Raw genomic sequence first — 18,694 nt, forward strand, 5'->3', positions numbered from 1 at the left:
TGTAATCCCAGCACTTTGGGAGGCTGAGGCAGGTGGATCACCTGAAGTCAGGAATTTGAGACCAGCCTGGCCAACATGGTAAAATCCCATCTTTACTAAAAATACAAAAATTAGCCAGGCGTGGTGGTACCGGTCTGTAATCCCGGTTACTTGGGAGGCTGAGGCACGAGAATCACTTGAACCTGGGAGGTGGAGGTTGCAGTGAGCCGAGATTGCGCCACTGTACTCCAGCCTGGGCGACAGAGTGAGATGCTGTCTCAAAGAAAAAAAAAGAAAGAAAGAAAAAGAAAAAAAGAAAAGTATTTCTCAGACCAGGCACAATGACTCACTCCTGTAATCCCAGCACTTTGGGAAGCCGAGGCAGGCAGACTGTTTGAGCCCAAGAGTTCAAGGCTGCAGTGAGCTAGGTGACAGAGCAAGACCCTATCTGAAAAAAACAAAAAAGGTATCTCTGTGGTGCTGATACCAAAGGCTGACTTGGCATTTACTTCTCAGCTTCTGTTGCTGCCCTTCCCTTTGGGGTGTCTTCATTAAAAGTGTCCTGAGAGGGAATACGATTGAGTTTGCTTGCCATGCATCAGTTTAGATATCCCTCAAACCCCACATTGGATAGGGTTCTCATGATAAGCCACTTCATCCCTTAAATCCAGCCCACATAGCTGTCTTGGGCAGGTACCTGGCCCTATTGGTTCTGACAGGATAATAAGATCACATCACACAAAGAAAGATCTAGGGGCATGGCAGGCAGCTCAAAGTTTTCGGACTATCCAGTCTTGCTTAAAATGCAGAATGTTCTCTGACTTCAAGGGTTCTCCCTCTGCTCTTGCCTTTTGAGACTGAAGAGTCCTTATTCTTTCTCTGACATTGTTTCTGGTCTTCTCTAGTTCTATTATGAATTAATTGAGACATAGAAATCAACCATATATATCTTTTTTCCAGTCTGAATGCATCAAGGTATCAAGAAGGGAGGATAATCTTTTTCTTTTGTCTCTGGCATCTTCATGTTGAAGCCTCTCAGAACACGGTCTAATTTCTTTTACAGGGCATAACAGTCCGTGATGGTACAGCTCCAGTGGATCTTTCCAGTGTCATCTACAGACACGTCCCTTGAAAAGCCCTATGTGAGAACCACACTCAATTGTCAGGATGTGGTATAATGTACTCTAATGCCCTCATGCCATTGCTTCATGCTGTTTCTCTACTTGAAATGTTTTCCGCTACCCCATGCTTTTGGTATGGCATTATGATAGAGTGGTTAAAAGCATGGGTTCTGGGGTCAAATAATTATGGATTTAAATTCCAGCTCTGCTTGGGCAAGTTTCTTAACCCCTGTGAGCCTTAGTCTCTTCACCTGTCAAGTGGCAATAATCATATTCATCCCCTGGGGTTGAACACTCACTTAGAGAATGCACATCAAGTGGTCATTGCAATGTCTGACAAAGAGTAAACACTCTGTAAACAGAAGTTCTCCCTAGTATTTCAGGGCCCAGATTGTACAACTCTGCCTTTCCTTTTTTCTTGCTCTCCCTTAAACAAGATCCCCTATTCCTCCATGACAATGGTCAATTTTTCATCTGGCTACCATAAGCCATTATACATTAAGTGATAAGATAGTATTCCAAGATGTTAACCATTTTTCCCTCTGTGATCTGATCTCTCTCTTCTTTTTTTTTTTTTTTTTGAGACAGTTTAGTTCTTGTTGCCCAGGGGCTGGAGTGCAATGGCGCGATCTCAGCTCACTGCAACCTCTGCCTCCCAGGTTCAAGCAATTCTCCTGCCTCAGCCTCCCGAGTAGCTGGGATTACAGGTGCGTGCCAGCACCTCAGGCTAATTTTTGTAGTTTTAGTAGAGACAGGGTTTCACCATGTTGGCCAGGCTGGTTTCAAACTCCTGACCTCGTGATCCACTGCTTCGGGCTCCCAAAGTGCTGGGATTACAGGCGTGAGCCACTGAGCCCGGCCTTGTGATCTCTTTTCCCTAATTTCCCACCCCTCTATTCAAACCACTGGTCTTTTTGTACTAATACCTCAGGAAAATGACATGGCAGCAGAAAACAAAGAAATCATGAGACTATTCCTGGCTTCTTGGTTTCAAAACTCCAGTTCCTCAGGGTATCAGGAAGAAGTTATAGATTTGACCTGGGGGAAGGACTGTAAGGGACTGTGGCAGCTATGGTCTAAGGGCCAACACCATTCAGCATTAGCCAATTGTTGCCACATAGGACTTTGGGACCATGGCTACAGGAGCCTCCTGCTTTTGAAGAGAAACTAGAAGCAATCCGGATTCTTAAAAAGTGAGTATAATATTAAACATCACCCGTTGCAATTTTTTCTTTCAACTCACTTATTCTACACAAATATATTCAGGAACAACTGATGGGTTAGAAGTTGGAAATACAAAGACAAACAAGATAGTTCCTGTACCAAGAGCTCAGTCTGGATAATTAGACACATAAAAAGAGGATATGGCATTGAGTGATAAGTCTTAGGTTAGTGATTTCCAATGCATAATCACTAGAAGGCAGCAGCAGGGAACTTACTAAAAATGCAAATTTGCAGTCCGGGTGTGGTGGCTCATGCCTGTAATCCTAGCACTTTGGGAGGCCGAGGCAGGTGGATCACCTGAGGTTAGGAGTTCAAGACTAGCCTGGCCAACATGGTGAAACCCCGTCTCTACTAAAAATAAAAGTTTAGCTGGGTGTGGTGGCACATGCCTGTACTCCCAGCTACTAAGGCAGGAGAATCGCTTGAACCTCGGAGGCTGAGGTTGCAGTGAGCCAAGACCACGCTAGCTCATGCCTGTAATCCCAGCACTTTGGGACGCCGAGGCAGGCGGATCACCTGAGGTCAGGAGTTTGAGACCAGCCTGGCCAATACAGCAAAACACCGTCTCTAATAAAAAAAAAAAAAAAAATTACCTAGGTATGGTGGCACGTGCCTGTAATCCCTGCTACTCGGGAGGCTGAGGCAGGAGAATCGCTTGAATCTGGGAGGGTGCAGTAAGCCAAGGTCATGCCACTGCACTCCAGCCTGGACGACAGAGTAAGACTCAATCTCAAAAAAAAAAAAAGCAAACTTTTAGCCCCAATTTACCAATCAGAAAGCTGAGAATGGTTTAACAAGCTCTCCAGGTGATTCTGATACACCCTAAAGTTGGAGAACCACCTTGATAATGGAAAGCAAAGACGACTTTGGCACAGACAACCAACACACTTGAGCCAACCTTGAGATCCTCTGCCATCTATAAATCACTTTCGCAGTCCCTTCCAGGCTAGATGCTAAATCGGTTGCAATCTGGTAATGCACAAGGATGAGACACAAGTTGTATCTTGTCTCTATAATAAGTAAATTGTAAGAACTTCAAAGGCAGGGTTGATTCTACTTTTGGTCTTTTTCCCATTCTTCTCATATTTCAGATGTCAGTGCAACACTTAGAAAATACAAGTACTGAAATTTAAGTAGCTCTTTAGGAAATAAGAATAATTAACCTGGTGCAAGGGTTCTACCTTTATGAGGGAGAAATTGGAAAGCATACATGTACTTACAAATTTTCATAGCTTTTCTTGTTGTTCTAAAATATACATAAAACGTAGCATTTTAACCCTTTAAAATGATGTACAGGTCAGTAGCATTAAATACGTTCACATTGTTCTGCAACCATCAATCCATTTACAGAATTTTTGCATCTTCCCAAATCGAAACTCCGTACCCATTAATTAATTGGTGCATTTTGCCTTGTTTTTTCTAATAGGATTTTTCTTTCCATTGATTTGTATGAGCTCATTGTAAATTAGAGAGACCAGCCCTTTGTCTTCTGCCAATTTATTTTTTATTAATTCTATTCATTGGCGATTTTAAAAATTCTGTTCAGAGAATTAAAAATTTTCCGTGGAATCATAAAATCGTGTTTAGAATTATATTATGAAATCCTTTATGACTTGACTGTTGCTGTCTTGAAAACTTTCATCATCTCAACGTTATGAATATCTGCACTTACATTTTCTTCTAAGTTTTTGTTAACATTTCAATATTTAATCCACAAAGGTTTCACTTACATGTGTTTTCCCCAAATGGGTAATCAGCTCTTCAAACATTATTGATTGGACAGGCCATCCTTCCCCTACTAACGTAAATGTCATCTTTTCACACTAAATTTCTCCATACACTGGTATTTACTCCTACATCTTCCATCAGTGCTTTTGAGAATTTTGAACACTCTTCCATCACACGCATGTATCATCATTTATTTAATCTATCTCCTATTAGTAGGCATTTGGGACGTTTCCTGCTCTTCCATACTAAACAACGCATATAATTTTGGACTACATTAAACAATTCTCTGCCTCAGTGGTTCAAGTTGGGTAAATTATGCGTTTACACTTTTCTTCGGATTACTTTTAAAATGACAACCACTATGTTTTCCTGGTCTCAATTATCAGAGAGTTGGCAAGAAACCTGACAGCTGGGGCTTAGGATTCCCCGCGCCAGACCTCTGAGCTACACCAGGGGGCGCAGTTTCCCTACTCGGCCTCGGCCACATCCGGGTTCCACCGCAGATTCCGGCAGGGAGCAGGCGGAACCTTTCTACCGCGTCTCTAGCTAACACCGCGGGGACAGTTTAGGCCTCCGCGCACCGTTCTCCGGGAGTCTTGCAGTTCGCTTGGTGCAGGGAAGGCGGGCGCGGAGGTTTTATCTGCTTCTTCCTCCTTCGTGAGCAGCATGGACGTGCTAGCGGAGGAGTTTGGGAACCTGACTCCGGAGCAGCTGGCTGCGCCGATCCCGACTGTAGAGGTGAGTGCCAGGCACTCATGGAGCGTCAGGGGCCTGGATGCGCCCTGAGGGGGCGTTGCCCGGAGTGCCGGGCCGCTAAGGGGCGGGCTGGGGGTTTGTGCGCATGCGCCGGGCATCTGCGCATGCTCAGAGCGTCGCGCGTGCCAGTCTTTTTCAGAGCCGGCATCCGCGTGCGCGAGTGAAGGCTGAGCCCTGAGGAGCTGTCAGCCGCTGCGGGGGTCGAGAAGCCCCGCGGCTGGCTCTCGGGTTGGAGCTCTTCCAGCATAGGTGTGCGTGGGGAGGACCGGCCCTCGCACTTACTGTGGGGGACGTATTGCATGTTTGCAGTCTTACAAAGGACCCTGTGGGCCAGGGAGCTCTGGCCGCTTGCATGAGGCACCACAGCTGGCTGTGGGGGTAAAACCAGATCGTCTGAATTCCAAGCTAGTCATCTTGCCTTTTAACCTGAAGTTCAAGTTTGGGTTGCAGGGGAATTTTAAACGCCCTGAATATTTACTAAAGAATTTGCCTGTGTGTTTTCTCAGGGAGAGACTCCATAGCTTTCATCAGATTCTCAGAAGTTAAGGACAGCTGTCCCACAGCGAGCTGCCCAATGAAGTACGGCTGTCGACATGTTTTGTTATCTGATAAGGCACATATCATAACCTCTCTGAGCCTCAAAATCTACACTGACGTGGAATAGGGAAGTGGAGACGTGGCCGGAGAAGATAGCAAAGGAGAGATTTCAGGGAGAGAGAATAAGATACTTGAAACCTCCTCGGCAAGACCATTGGATGTTTTTGAGGAAGGAAAGTAAATCCAGTAGTATTAGAGTGAAGAAAAATAGAGGAGGAGAGATAAAAGACAGGGTTAAGTAAGGGTCTTGATTATGAAAAGTTTCAATAAACATCTGACAGAGCTTGGACTTTGTCTTGGAGCAGAGCTTTTGAAGGGTTTAAGCAGGAAAGCGATATGATCAGTAAATCTATCGGATTATAGGAACCTCGTTGGCTAGGCGTGGTGACTCACTCCAGTAATACCAGCAGTTTGGGAGGCCAAGGCGAGCGGATCACTTGGGCTCAAGAGTTTGAGACCAGCGTGAGCGTGGGCGACATGGCAAAACGCTATCTCTGCAAAAAATACAAAAATTAGCCGTGTGTGGTGCTGTGCACTTGTTGTCCCGGCAACTCAGGAGGCCGAGGTGGGAGGATCACTTGAGCCTGGAAGGTCGAGGCAGCAGTGAGCTGTGATTGTGCTACTGCACTCCAGCCTGGGTGACTGAATGAGACCTTGTCTCGAGGAAAAGAAAACAAAACCTCTTTATAATAATTTGACAAGTTAAGGAAATTGGATTAGCAGTTCGTCAGATTCAGTCTATGAGTGCATGCAATAGGCTGCTAATCTTCATCAGGCAAAACTGTGTGTGTGTGTGTTTTTTCTTTTTTTTGAGGTGGAGTCTCGCTCTGTCGCCCAGGCTGGAGTGCTGTGGCGCGATCTCAGCTCACTGCAAGCTCCGCCTCCCAGGTTCACGCCATTCTCCTGCCTCAGCCTCCCAAGTAGCTGGGATTACAGATGCCCGCCATCATCCCCAGCTAATTTTTGTATTTTTAGTAGAGAAGGGGTTTCACTGTGTTAGCCAGGCTGGTCTCGAACTCCTAACCTCGTGATCCGCCACCTCGGCCTCCCAAAGTGCTGGGATTACAGGCGTGAGCCACCGCGCCCCACCGCAAAACTGTATTTTAACCATGAAAAGTAAATATCAAGGAGCCAGCATTCCCTGAGCACTTGCTAATGTAGCAGGCTCTGTTTAACCATAACATGCATTATGTTATTTAATCCTCTGAAATAAGTGCTATTTTCACCCCCATTTTGCCAGAGAGGCCCAGAGATGTGAAGTAAATAGCCTTGCATTAGAAGCCTGGTAAGTGGCTAATCTGACTCTTGTCAGTCTGACTCTAGTCTTCATCCCTAACTGCTGATCGGATTGCTTCTCCAGAGAGCTGAAAAAATAAGCCTGGGAGAGTTCTATGTATTGTGTGAATTTACACAGCTATGAAGTGATCAGTGCTATAATTCCAGCCTTCTGATTCAAGAATAACAGTTCCTCTTCCTGCACTCTGGATCCAGTCCACCATCACCTCTAAAAAGTCTTGAGTTCTTAATCTATGCTTATCTGAAACTTCATTCCCACTGTTTTCCAGCCCAGAACCACTCTCCTCTCTTACATCCTAACTCTCCTACCTGGCACCTGACTTGTCCCAATCCAGTCTGTTCCTTGCTCTGCAGCCAGAGCTGTCCGTCTAAACACACAAACATGGTTATGTTGCTCCCTTGGTTAAAATTCTTCAATCTCTGTTGCTTTTAGGGCAAAATCTAGTGTTTACCATGTTAGTAATAAATTTCCTTAGTCTGACCAGTAGTTACTTCTCTAGCGTCTTTTCCCATGATTTCCCCCTCTCCCTCCCTTGAGATCTTTCTACTCTGCTCGTACAGTTTCTTCTGGATCACTCTCCCATTCCTATTTGTAGATTAAATCCCACATATCTATGATACAACTTCCCTAGGAAGGCCTTTCCTGAGTCTCCTAGAAGATGGTAGATCTCTGCTACTTGCTGCCATTTCCTTTTAAATTGAGATATTAAAATATTTACTTAAACTTTCCAACTTCAGTGTTTTCTTTAAAACTTTTTCTAGATAAGAGCTCAGTTTTACTTGAACTGGCCATACCTGGTGTGTATTTTTTTGTGCTTATGGTAGTACAGCAGCATGGTAGTATGGTAGAAATAACACAAGCTTTGGAGCCAATTAATCAGTTATTTGTTGAATAAATATTTGTCAGTATTACTGAGTACTTACCTGGTGGTGTATTATTCACAGGGTTTATATAAGTTCAAAAAATGTGTTTCCTGCCTCCCAGTGTGTTATAGGCTTATAGAGAGAGACATGTAAGCAGGTGGAATAACATGCAATAGGTACTGTGATACAAGTAGGCGAGGGGTGTATTGGTATTACAAATGTAGCTGGGATGTGATGCCTGAACTGAGTTTGCCAGATGTGGATGAAGTGTGGTGGTGGGGAAGCATTCCAGATAGAAGGAGGAGGCGTGGGCACAAGTACAGCTGCAAGCACAGCGTGTGATGTATGCCTCACTGTGGGCTCAAGACATGGGAAGAGGGTGGGGAGGCATGAAGAGGTGTAGAGAATGAGGTGCTCAGCTGTGCACATGAGGACATGCACACTGGCTTTAGTGTTTAGCGTTGAAAGGGATGAGCAGAAAGATTAGAAAGGAAGTATTGCCGCAGTCCAGGTGAAAGATTATGAGGGCCTCAACTGGCACAGGAGCAGAGGATAAATGTGAGGAAGGTTACAAGGAGGTCGACTCAGTAGAATTTTTTGTTTTCCTGTCGATTAAGAGAAGTCAGAAAGTTAGGACTACCGGGTGTCTAATTTGGGATTGACTGGGATAAATGGTGATATTCACTGAGATTGGGAATGGAGCTGGGGGAAGATTTAATTTTGGACGTACTGAGTTTAAGTAGCCTCAGAGGCTGTAAGGTATCACTGCCCAGTCAATAGTTGGAGGGGACAGGCCCATACCCAGTAGCTTACTGCAGCAGTGATATTCACTCACTCATTTATTTATTCATTCAGTTTTTATTGCAGTCTTATATGTGCCAGGCACTGTGGTAAACAGGATAGACAGGGTCACTGCCTTTGAAAGAGCCCACATTTGGAAATGGGGGGCTGTGGGATGAGTTGGGGGAAGCGAAACAACACTTTCAAACAGTGTTGTTTGAAATCCTCCATTCCCAACCCTACTTGAGAATGAGAAAAGACATCGCCAGGGATAGAACTTTGAAGAACACCAACGTTTACAGGTTGGCAGAGGAAAAGAGACGTGAGAAGGCCCGGCCAGAGGAAGGAAAGACATAAGAGAATGATGTCACGGGGCGTTGTAAGACAGTGATTGGCATGGCCAGATACTGTGGAAAGGGAATGTGAGGGGGCATCAAGGGAGGTCTTTTGAAGTCGCAGCCTTGGTGACCTCTGTCGAGCTGTTTCACTGGCAGGTAGGTCAGAGTCCTGACTATAATGGAATGAAGGAGTGGGAAGCGAGGAACGAGAAGCTAAATATGGGGTAATTTGGGAGAGGTCATAAGCTGAAGGGCAGGGAAGAAAGTAGTCAGAGGAGCTGCTGGGTCTTAAATTTTTTTTTGTTCTTTTTAAATGGGAAGATTTGAATAATTTACTAGTTTTAAATAGAACAGGTTGAATATCAACGACTGAACTGGGGCAAGGTTTACAGTCTTCAGGAGAAGGTTGGCAGGATTGTGTTCATGGCAGAAGGGTTAGACTTAGACCGAGGAATGGATGGTCCTTCCTCTGAAATGGGAGGAAGCGAGCATGAGAAGGGGTATAGAGAAAGGAATTTGAAGATGTGGGAGTATTAGCTCCTAGGGCTGCCATAACATAGTAACCACAAACTAGGTGGCTTAAACAACAGAAATTTATTTTCTCCTAATTCTGGAGGTTAGAAGTCTGAGATCAGGGTGACAGCAGAGCCGGCTCCTTCTGAGGGCTCTGAGAGAGGATCTGCTCTGTGCTCTCCCCCACTATAGGTGTTTAAAACTCTGGCAATCTTTGGCCTCCCTTGGCTTGCAGAAGCTTCACCGAGACTTCTACCTTCATCTTCATATGGCATTGTCCTTGTGTGCATCTCTATGTCCAATTTCTCTTTTTTATGAGGACACCAGTTGTATTGGATTAGGGCTTACCCTAATGACTCATTTTACGTAATCACCTTTGTCAAGACCCCATCTTCAAAAGCAGTCACATTCTGAGATACTTCGGGTTAGGACTTTAGCATGTGAATTTTGAGAGGGACAATTCAACCTATATCATTGTCATTCTTCTATTTTTAAATTTAGGTGTAATTTATATAATAAAAAGTATGGATACTAGATATTCAGTTACATTGGTTTTATATTTATGTGCTATATGTGGACATTTGCATCACCCCAGAAAGTTCCCTTATGACCCTTTTCAGTCTATCCCCCCAACCACCTTTTGATTTCTGTCATAGATTAGCTTTGCCTGCGTCCCTTCTGGAAAATGTTTTTGACTATATCCAGGTGTCTGCCACCCTGCCTGGCCACTCCTCGGTCTCCTTTGCTGGAGCTGCCTTCTGCTCCTCCTCTCTAATTGTTGAATGTTCTTGGTTGGTCTCACTTTATGGAACTCTTCTCATCTACACTTCATAGGTGATCTCATCCATCACATGCCTTTAATTACCATCCACTTGTTAATCTCTCCCTAGTTTATATCTCCCGGCCACTCCATTCCCGAATTCCAGTCTCATTTGTTGCCTCCTTGACATTGCCACCTGAATGTCTAATGCAAACTTAACATACCCAAACCAAACTTCTGGTAGCCCCTCCATACCTAAACCTGCTGTTCCTACAGTGTTCCTCATCTCCATCAATTGTAACTCTGTCCCTCTAGTTGCTCAGGCAGTGTAGGAAGCTATCACCATATGTGCCATCCTTCTGTAGCCCTGAGATGAGCTCTGACCAGACAGTAGTTGAGAGAGAGTGGGAGGGAGACAGAACTCCCTTTGGGTCTTGAGAACCAGCTCTCCCACCAGATTCTCTGAGCCTTATTTTCCTTTTCTCAAACTGTCAGACTTCACTTAGGAAGTGTCATGAGCATAAAAGAAAGGATTGAAAAGTGCTTAAAATATTGAGTCATCAAGAAGGGATTAAGTTATATTCTGTTTAAGAAATCTGTAGTGTTATGTATGTATGTATATACATATTTATATGCATATGCACACATGTGATTTCCATAAAAATGTTAAAAATTGTTCTTTTTGTTTTGACTTACTTTCCTTTGCTTATTTTGGTACATTAAAATAACATGAATGTACTGTTGCTGGTACAGAGTTCTGATATTCTTCTTGTTTTGGCTCACAGGAAAAATGGAGGCTGCTTCCAGCATTTTTAAAGGTAATTGTTTCACGTTTAATAATAATTGGTTATTTTTCAGATGAAAAGGTCAAGAAATAAGCCATTTTTTAAAGATTAAATTTTTGTCATCAACATTTTTTGATTTTGTGTAGCTGTGTTGCTAGGTTTTGGAAATACAAGGAATTATAAGGTAAAATCCCTGCCTGAAAGGTGCTGGTTTGGGGAATGGTAGTCTAATTTTAGAGAGAAGTAGTAGTACATACATAGTAGCATGGCACATGATTGAAAACCAAAGTGCTATCAGCAAAAGAGCGATGGTCAGAGAGGGCCACCCAAATGAAGTGAGACATAAACCACATCTTAAGAGAAGAAGGTTTAAGCTGAAAGCTGGGTGCAGAGAGTGTGGCTTAATCAAGGTGTTCAAGAGGAGCCTCCACAGAGTCTGCAGGAAACAGCGACCAGTCAAGAGGAGTTGCTGAATGTGATACGATGTGGTGTCGGGCTTCAATTCAATTTCCAAGAGCTTATGCTAAGAAGTAGTGAGTACCACAGCGAGAGACCACTTGGTACCCGCTAGGATAGCTATGATCAAAATAGAATGTTAATAAGGGTGTGGAGGAATGGGAACTGTCCACTGTAGGAACGTAAAGTGTTATAACCATTTTGGAGAACAGGCTGGCAGTTTCTCAAATGGTTAAACAAAAAGTTACCACATCCTCCAGCAATTCCACTCCTAGATATCTGCCCAAGAGAAGTGAAAACGTGTCCATGCAGAAACCTGTACACAAATGCTCATAGCAGTGTTATTCATAATAGCCAAGAGTGGAAACAACCCAAATGAACATCAGCTGCTGGATGGATACACAAAATGCGATATATCTGTACAACAGAGTATTATTTGGCAATAAAAATAAATTGAGTATATTACCTGCTGCAACATGGACGAATCTTGAAAGCATTGTGCTAAGTGAAAGAATGGAGACTTGAAAAATGAGGCTGGTCACGGTGGATCATGCCTGTAATCCCAGCACTTTGGGAGGCTGAGGTGGGTAGATCACGAGGTCAGGAGTTTGAGACCACCCTGGCCAACATAGTGAAACCTCATCTCTACTAAAGATACAAAAAATTAGCTGATGTGGTGGCGGGCCCCTGTGATCCCAGCTACTTGGGAGGCTGAGACAGGAGAATCGCTTGAACCTGGGAGGCAGAGCTTGCAGTGAGCCGAGATCGCACCACTGCAGTCCAGCCTGGTGACAGTGTGAGACTCCGTCTCAAAAAAAGAAAAATGAGTAGAGTTTTGTCTCTACTCATTTTGAACGCTACTCTAGAATTCAGTTGGGTGTTATGGGCAGAGGGAAGAGTGCTGGGAAATGAGGCTGGGAAAGTTGTCGGGGCCAGATTCCTGATCAGATTTGAAAGCCATGTTAAGGATTTCGCTTTTCTTCTAAAAGCCATAGGAAGCTATTGAGTTTCTAAGTAGTGGATTGACCAAGAATCAAATAAAATGGTCGTAAGGTCAATAAATTTTTCTTTTCCTCTAGGAGACCAGGTCTTGCTACATTGCCCAGGCTGGATTTAAACTCTTGAGTTTGATCCTCCTGCCTCTGCCTCCTGAGTAGCTGCGACTATAGGAATGTGATACTTTGCCCGGCCTTTTTGTTATTTTTTAAAAGGAGCTGCACATAAATGGAGAAGAAGGTGCTGGGCACAGTGGCTCACACCTGTAATCCCAGCACTTTGGGAGGACGAGAGAAGGCGGATCATTTAAGGTTGAGAGTTTGAGATTGACTAGCCTGGCCAACATGGTGAAACCCTGTTTCTACTAAAAATACAAAAATTAGCTGGGCATGGTGGCGGGCACCTGTAATCCCAGCTACTCAGAAGACTGAGGCACCTGAACCACTTGATGCAGGGAGGCGGACGTTGCAGTGAGCCAAGATCGCGCCATTGTACTCCAGCCTGGGCAATACAGCGAGACTCTGTCTTCAAAAAAAATTTTTTTTTTTTTTTGTTAAAAACTAAGATACAAATAGACACATTAGCCCGGGCCAGAATCATCAGTATCACTGTCTTCCACCTTCGTGCCTTGTCCCACTGGAGGGTCTTTATGGACAATAACACACATGGAGCTATCATCTTCTAGGATAACAATGCTTACTTCTAGAATACTTCCTGAGGGGCCCGCCGGAGGCTCTTCTTGAGGAGGGGGTCACTCTTTTCAGAAATACACGCTATGAAATCAAATCAAGTCGTAAGTCATCAGGCGATAGGAATTTTTCAGCTCCGTTATAATCTTTATAGGACTGTTGTCAGATATATGCTCCATAGTTGAATGAAGTGTTATGTGGCACATGACCATATATTCACATACTCATATTTTGATTTCCAAAAGTCAGATTGCTTCTCAAGGAGGAAAACTCTCGAGGATATACTAGTAAGATGATGCAGAAATGGAATGAGAACACACTAATGAAAAAATTTACTAAATAAAATTCATGGATTTTTTTTCTCACTTTGGTTTTGATAAAAATTTGATGTTCACCTATTATTAGATTCCATTATATGATTTATTATTTTGTTGCTAACCTGTTTACTTTCTATTTGTTTAGGTGAAAGGCCTTGTGAAACAGCATATAGATTCATTTAACTATTTCATTAATGTAGAGGTAAGCATCAGACATTAGAAATAGACATAAACTAAGGATTAATTGGAAGCCAGAGTCTTTACTAATGTTGCATTTTCCACTGCAGATAAAGAAAATAATGAAAGCCAATGAAAAGGTTACAAGTGATGCTGACCCTATGTGGTACTTAAAGTAAGGAACCAACTATTCTTAATTTGCTATGTTAGATCTATGTGGGTTACATCTAACATTTTTTAAAGTGAGTGAAGTTGCTATCAAAACTCTTTTAAAATCATCGTCTTGGCCAGGCGCGGTGGCTTATGCCTGTAATACCCAGCACTTTGGGAGGCCAAGGTGGGCAGATCACCTGGGGTCAGGAGTTCGAGACCAGCCTGGCCAACATGGTTAAACCCTGTCTCTACTAAAAATACAAAATTAGCCAGGCGTGGTGGTACACATCTGTAATTCCAGATAGTCAGGAGGCTGAGGCCAGAGAATCACTTGAATCTGGGACAGGGAGATTGCAGTGAGCTGAGACTGCCACTGCACTCCAACTCGGGCGACAGAGCAAGACTCCGACTCAAAAAAAAAAAAAGAAAAAATAAATCATTGTCTTTTATTAACTATAAAGTGCTCAAATTAAATTTTTAACTGGCAAATTATAATGAGTTATGGTTGGGAAATTTTTGAAACTATTAGATTTTATATATTTAAATTTTTATTTTGAAATAATGTTAAGCTTAAAAGAAAAACTGCAAAAATAGTACAAAGAGTTCTTCAATATTCTTCACCAAGCCTTCACTGATATTAACATCTTACATAACCATAGCACAATGATCAAAACCAGGAAGTCAGCACTGATATGATGTGGTCTACTAATCTGTAGACCTTATTTGATGTTTTCTCACAAATGTTCTTTTTCTGGTGTAGGAATCAGTCCAGAGCTCCATGTTATGTTTAGTTGTCTTGTATCCTTAGTCTCCTCAATTTTTGACAGTCCCTCAATCTTTCTTGGTCTTTCATGACATTGACACTTTTGAACAATCTAGTCAGTATTTGTAGAAGTTCCTTTAATTTGAGTTTGTATGACATGTGATCATTATTAGATTGGGTTTTACTTTTTTGGCAAGAATACCACAGAAGCAATGTTTTGTGTTCTCACTGATTCATATTGGGGTTACAGATGCCAGTATGTTTTATTACTGATGATTTTAACTTTGTTCACTTGGTTAAGGTAGAATCTTCCAGATTTCTCCACTGAAAAGTTACTATTTTTCCTTTTTTAGTTAATAAGTATCTTATAGGGAGATTCTTTGAGACTATGCAACTACCCTTTCTTATCATAATTTCACCAATAATTTTGGCATACATTGATGATTCTTACCTATAACAGTTATTATTGTGGGCTTACCTAAGGGTGAACCTTTATTTCTATCATTCCTTCTGCATTGATACTGGAATTCTATACGGAATAGTTTCCTCTTCCCCTCACTTATCTCTCTATATTATTAATTTATATCAATTTGGACTCATGGATGTTTTATTTTATTCTGTGAGTACTATCATATATGTATCCAGTACTGTCATTTTTCTGTTGTTCAGACTGTTTCAGCTTTGACCATAGGGAGACCCTTCAGATTGACTCCTGTGTCCTTTCATGATGCCACCATTATTTTTTGAGCACTCCTTTGCTTTCTCACACTGTAAGATGTAGTTCATCTGGTATGCCCCTGTCCTAGATTTGGAATCAAGGAGCCCCAGAGTCTCCCTTTTGTTGGAAAATAGTCCTTAGAATCCAAGATATGAACACTAAGATTTCAGCAGGCAGAGCTCAGAAATATGTGTATGTATATGAGCACATACATGCAGACACATCTATATTTCTTTATCCTATCCATTTTTACATATATTAAAAACCATGCAGACTGATACCTCCAGTTTCAGTTCAGCACTGCAGGACTCATTCTAACCTTTTTCCTTTCCTTAACTTTTATCCCAATAATGAGAAATCTGGCTCCCATTATCTGCAATATTAAAAAAAATTTTTTTTTCAATCCTAGACTATACATAAAGTTTCAGAATTGTTAACTCATATCTCTGTGAGATAAAATTTACTAGAGTATAAAATCTGTGCACTGTCCTTTTTACCTTTAGCCTCTCAATGTCCAGTCACAATATTGTCTCCCAGGGTTACTTACTTTAGTTCTTTTCTTTATTTTTTCAGTATGTGAAACATTATGATTTAAGAGTTAGACTTGCACAAAAAAGTATATTCAGAAAACAGTTGTTCCACTTCCAGTTCTTTCCACCCTGTTCCCGGCCACTCTCCATAGGTAACCGTTCTCATTAGTTTTCGCTTTATCCTTTTTATCCTTCTTTTGCACACATGAGCGTATTTATTTTTTTGCCTTTATGGCCTCTTCTTTCTTTTACAAATGATAGCATATCATCAGTACTCTTTGCACTTTGCTCTTTCATTAAGTATTGTTTTTAGGGAGCTGTATGTCCAGTATTTTTGTAAAGAGATTTGTAATATTCTTTAAAAGATACTTTGATAATATTTCCCTTCTTTGTAAAGCTGTATGTACTATCACTTCAAGAAGATCTCCAATTTTAATATTTAATTTATTGTCCTTAGCAAGATAAGCATATATCAAAACATAATCTTTGTATTTGGAAGGAAAATAGCTTGTTTGCTTTTATGATCTTTGAAGAAGTATAATTCATACACTAATTTGCTTTTCAGATATCTTAATATCTACGTTGGGCTTCCTGATGTTGAAGAAAGCTTCAATGTAACTAGACCAGTGTCCCCTCATGAGGTAATTATGAACCTTACTTTAATTGGACTTGTTTGCTTTAACTCAGAGTGTGCCCTTAATATATACTCTTAAAAGATCATTTAAAAACGAGATGGGGGGGACATTCTTTTGAGAAAAAAGGATTAAAGTTCAATGTGGGCCATACTTCTACTACAGAAGGAGCACTTTGAAGTGGTCAGGACCCTGTTGCAGAGAGAAGGAGCAGTAACTATCAAATTCCTGATTCTCTTTCAGTGCCGTTTGAGAGACATGACATACTCTGCCCCTATTACAGTGGATATTGAATATACCCGAGGCAGCCAGAGGATCATCCGCAATGCCTTACCCATCGGCAGGTGAGAAATGACATCTGTATTAGAGCCATACTGCCTGGATTCCAGCCCCATGATGTGACCCCATTTCCTCATCTGAAAAATGCAAGAAATGCTGCCTATTTCATAGGTCCAATGAGTCAACATGTGTAAAGCACTTAGAATAATGTCCAGCATATAGTCGTGGTGGTTACCATTTATTAATTGTAAAACCTTTTCTAAAAAGTTGAGGAAAATGTTTCCCTTTCCTACTGTAACTCTAAGCTGCTAGGGAAACACTAGGTACGATAGCATTTCCGTGAACTCTCCTGGACAGGCCTTGGTGGATTCCAGGTATATTCTGAGATTGAGTTTTCCTGGAATTTAACTTTTTCTCATCTACAAGTATTTAAGGGAGAAATTACTTACTTGCCTGGTACAAGTTTGGAAATGATAGCATCCACTTGCGTTTTTGCAATCTGCCTTTCCTGATTAGGGAAATACATTGACTCTCCTTTTAGAAATGGACAAAACCCACAATATTATGAGGTGAATAATGATATTAGACTTTAAACTTAGTCCACATAATTTCTGTTCAAGTGTATTTCCCCCTCTCAAAAGTGCTAAGAGCACTTTTGAACAAACATCCATTTGTTCAATAAATATATACCAACTGCCTATCACTTTTTATGTATGATGCTGAGTACTTAGGTGAGTAAAAGATACACAAAATACAGTTCCTATTGGCTACCTTCATTCACAGCTGTCAGGGAAGACTGGCATATGTAATTATGGCACCATCTGGTAAGGGGTCTAGAAGTCCAGAGTTTTATGGGAACATGCAGGTTTAACAAATCCTTCTCCTACAGTTCCCTCAAAGGAAGGGGTAATTTGTATTGTTTCTCTCCTCATTCTTCAATTAGAAAAATAAGTAAGACATTAAAATATTCACCTTGGTTTTAGCAGGACTGCTATCAGGGTTTTTGTTCTTGATTTTGTTTTTGTTTTTTTGAGATGGAATCTTACTCTGTTACCGAGGCTGGAGTGCAGTGGCGTGATCTCGGCTCACTGCAACCTCTGCCTCCTGGGTTCAAGTAATTAGCCAGCGTAAGCCTCCTGAGTAGCTGGGATTATAGGCGTGTGCCACTATACTTAGCTAATTTTTGTATTTTTTAATAGAGATGGGGTTTCGCCATGTTGGCCAGGCTAGTCTTGAACTCCTGACCTCAGGCGATCTGCCCGCCTTGGCTTCTCAGAGTGCGGGGATTACAGGTGTGAGCCACCGCACCTGGCCTATCAGCGTTAAGATGAGAACGTCTCTCTTTCTTATATATGGACCATACTAGTATCCAGTTAAATTTTGGACCATAGCTAAATTATGAACTATATTGTTGTGAAGAAAAGGCAAGAGAGACTGGAGGAAAACATAAATTCGTAAGATTGATGGTTTAAATCCTGGTTTAAAGAGGGGCCATGTAACTAGCATTTGTTGAATACCTGCTTCGTGCCATACTGTGATAGGCAGTGTTGTTTGGTAGCCCCGCATTCATAAAAATGACCTCTAGTCATTAGAATGCTTATGTGTACTATGCATTATCTAAATTACATATAGAATCTCATTTATTTTTTGGAGTAAAAAGATTTTAGTTTAATCCAAATTATAGTTGTGCTTGGTTAGAAATCAAGCAGTACATAAAAACATTTGATTCAAAACAGTAACCTCCCTCCCCTTCCTCACCTTTCATCCCATTCCCAACTTCATGACTATTTCTGTTATTTTTTCTGGGGGTTATTACATCCATAACTTTATTTTGTGTGTGTGTGTGTTGCAGGGGGCGGGGTTGTTTGTTTTTTTTTGAGACGGAGTCGCACTCTGTTGCCCAGGCTGGAGTACAGTGGCATGATCTCTGCTCTCTATAGCCTCCGCCCGCCAGGTTCAAGTGATTCACTCACCTCTACCTCCTGAGTAGCTGGGATTACAGGTGCCTGCCACCACACCTGGCTAATTTTTTCTTATTTTTAGTAGAGACGGGTTTCACCATGTTAGTTAGGCTGGTCACAAACCCCTGACCTCATGTGATCCACTCGCCTCGGCCTTCCAAAGTGCTGAGATTACAGGCATGAGCTACCGTGCATGGCCAATATCCGTAACTTTAAATGTGATGCTTTGACCTCTATTTCTTGATACATTAACTGTAAACATTATGTTTTGCCTCCTGATAT

At 42.0% G+C, this 18,694-nt stretch overlaps 1 protein-coding gene across 3 annotated transcripts in view; it reads left to right on the forward strand.

Moving 5' to 3' along the window:
• The first annotated feature begins 3,816 nt into the window (after window positions 1–3,816).
• The window catches only part of POLR3B (RNA polymerase III subunit B), a 136,416-nt gene continuing 121,538 nt past the window's right edge, over window positions 3,817–18,694 (forward strand). For 2 of the 3 annotated variants that reach the window (XM_003907087.5, XM_021922859.2), the window contains exons 1-6: window positions 3,817–4,790; window positions 10,742–10,774; window positions 13,345–13,401; window positions 13,487–13,551; window positions 16,106–16,181; window positions 16,416–16,516. In XM_003907087.5, the coding sequence (XP_003907136.2) occupies window positions 4,719–4,790; window positions 10,742–10,774; window positions 13,345–13,401; window positions 13,487–13,551; window positions 16,106–16,181; window positions 16,416–16,516 (404 nt within the window). In that variant the 5' untranslated portion in view covers window positions 3,817–4,718. Of the gene's footprint in view, window positions 4,791–5,314; window positions 5,388–10,741; window positions 10,775–13,344; window positions 13,402–13,486; window positions 13,552–16,105; window positions 16,182–16,415; window positions 16,517–18,694 lie in introns of all 3 variants that reach the window. The other variant, XM_009181591.3, reaches the window with a different exon arrangement.

This window comes from Papio anubis, chromosome 9 (genome assembly GCF_008728515.1).
Source record: "Papio anubis isolate 15944 chromosome 9, Panubis1.0, whole genome shotgun sequence".
Lineage (NCBI taxonomy): Eukaryota > Metazoa > Chordata > Mammalia > Primates > Cercopithecidae > Papio > Papio anubis.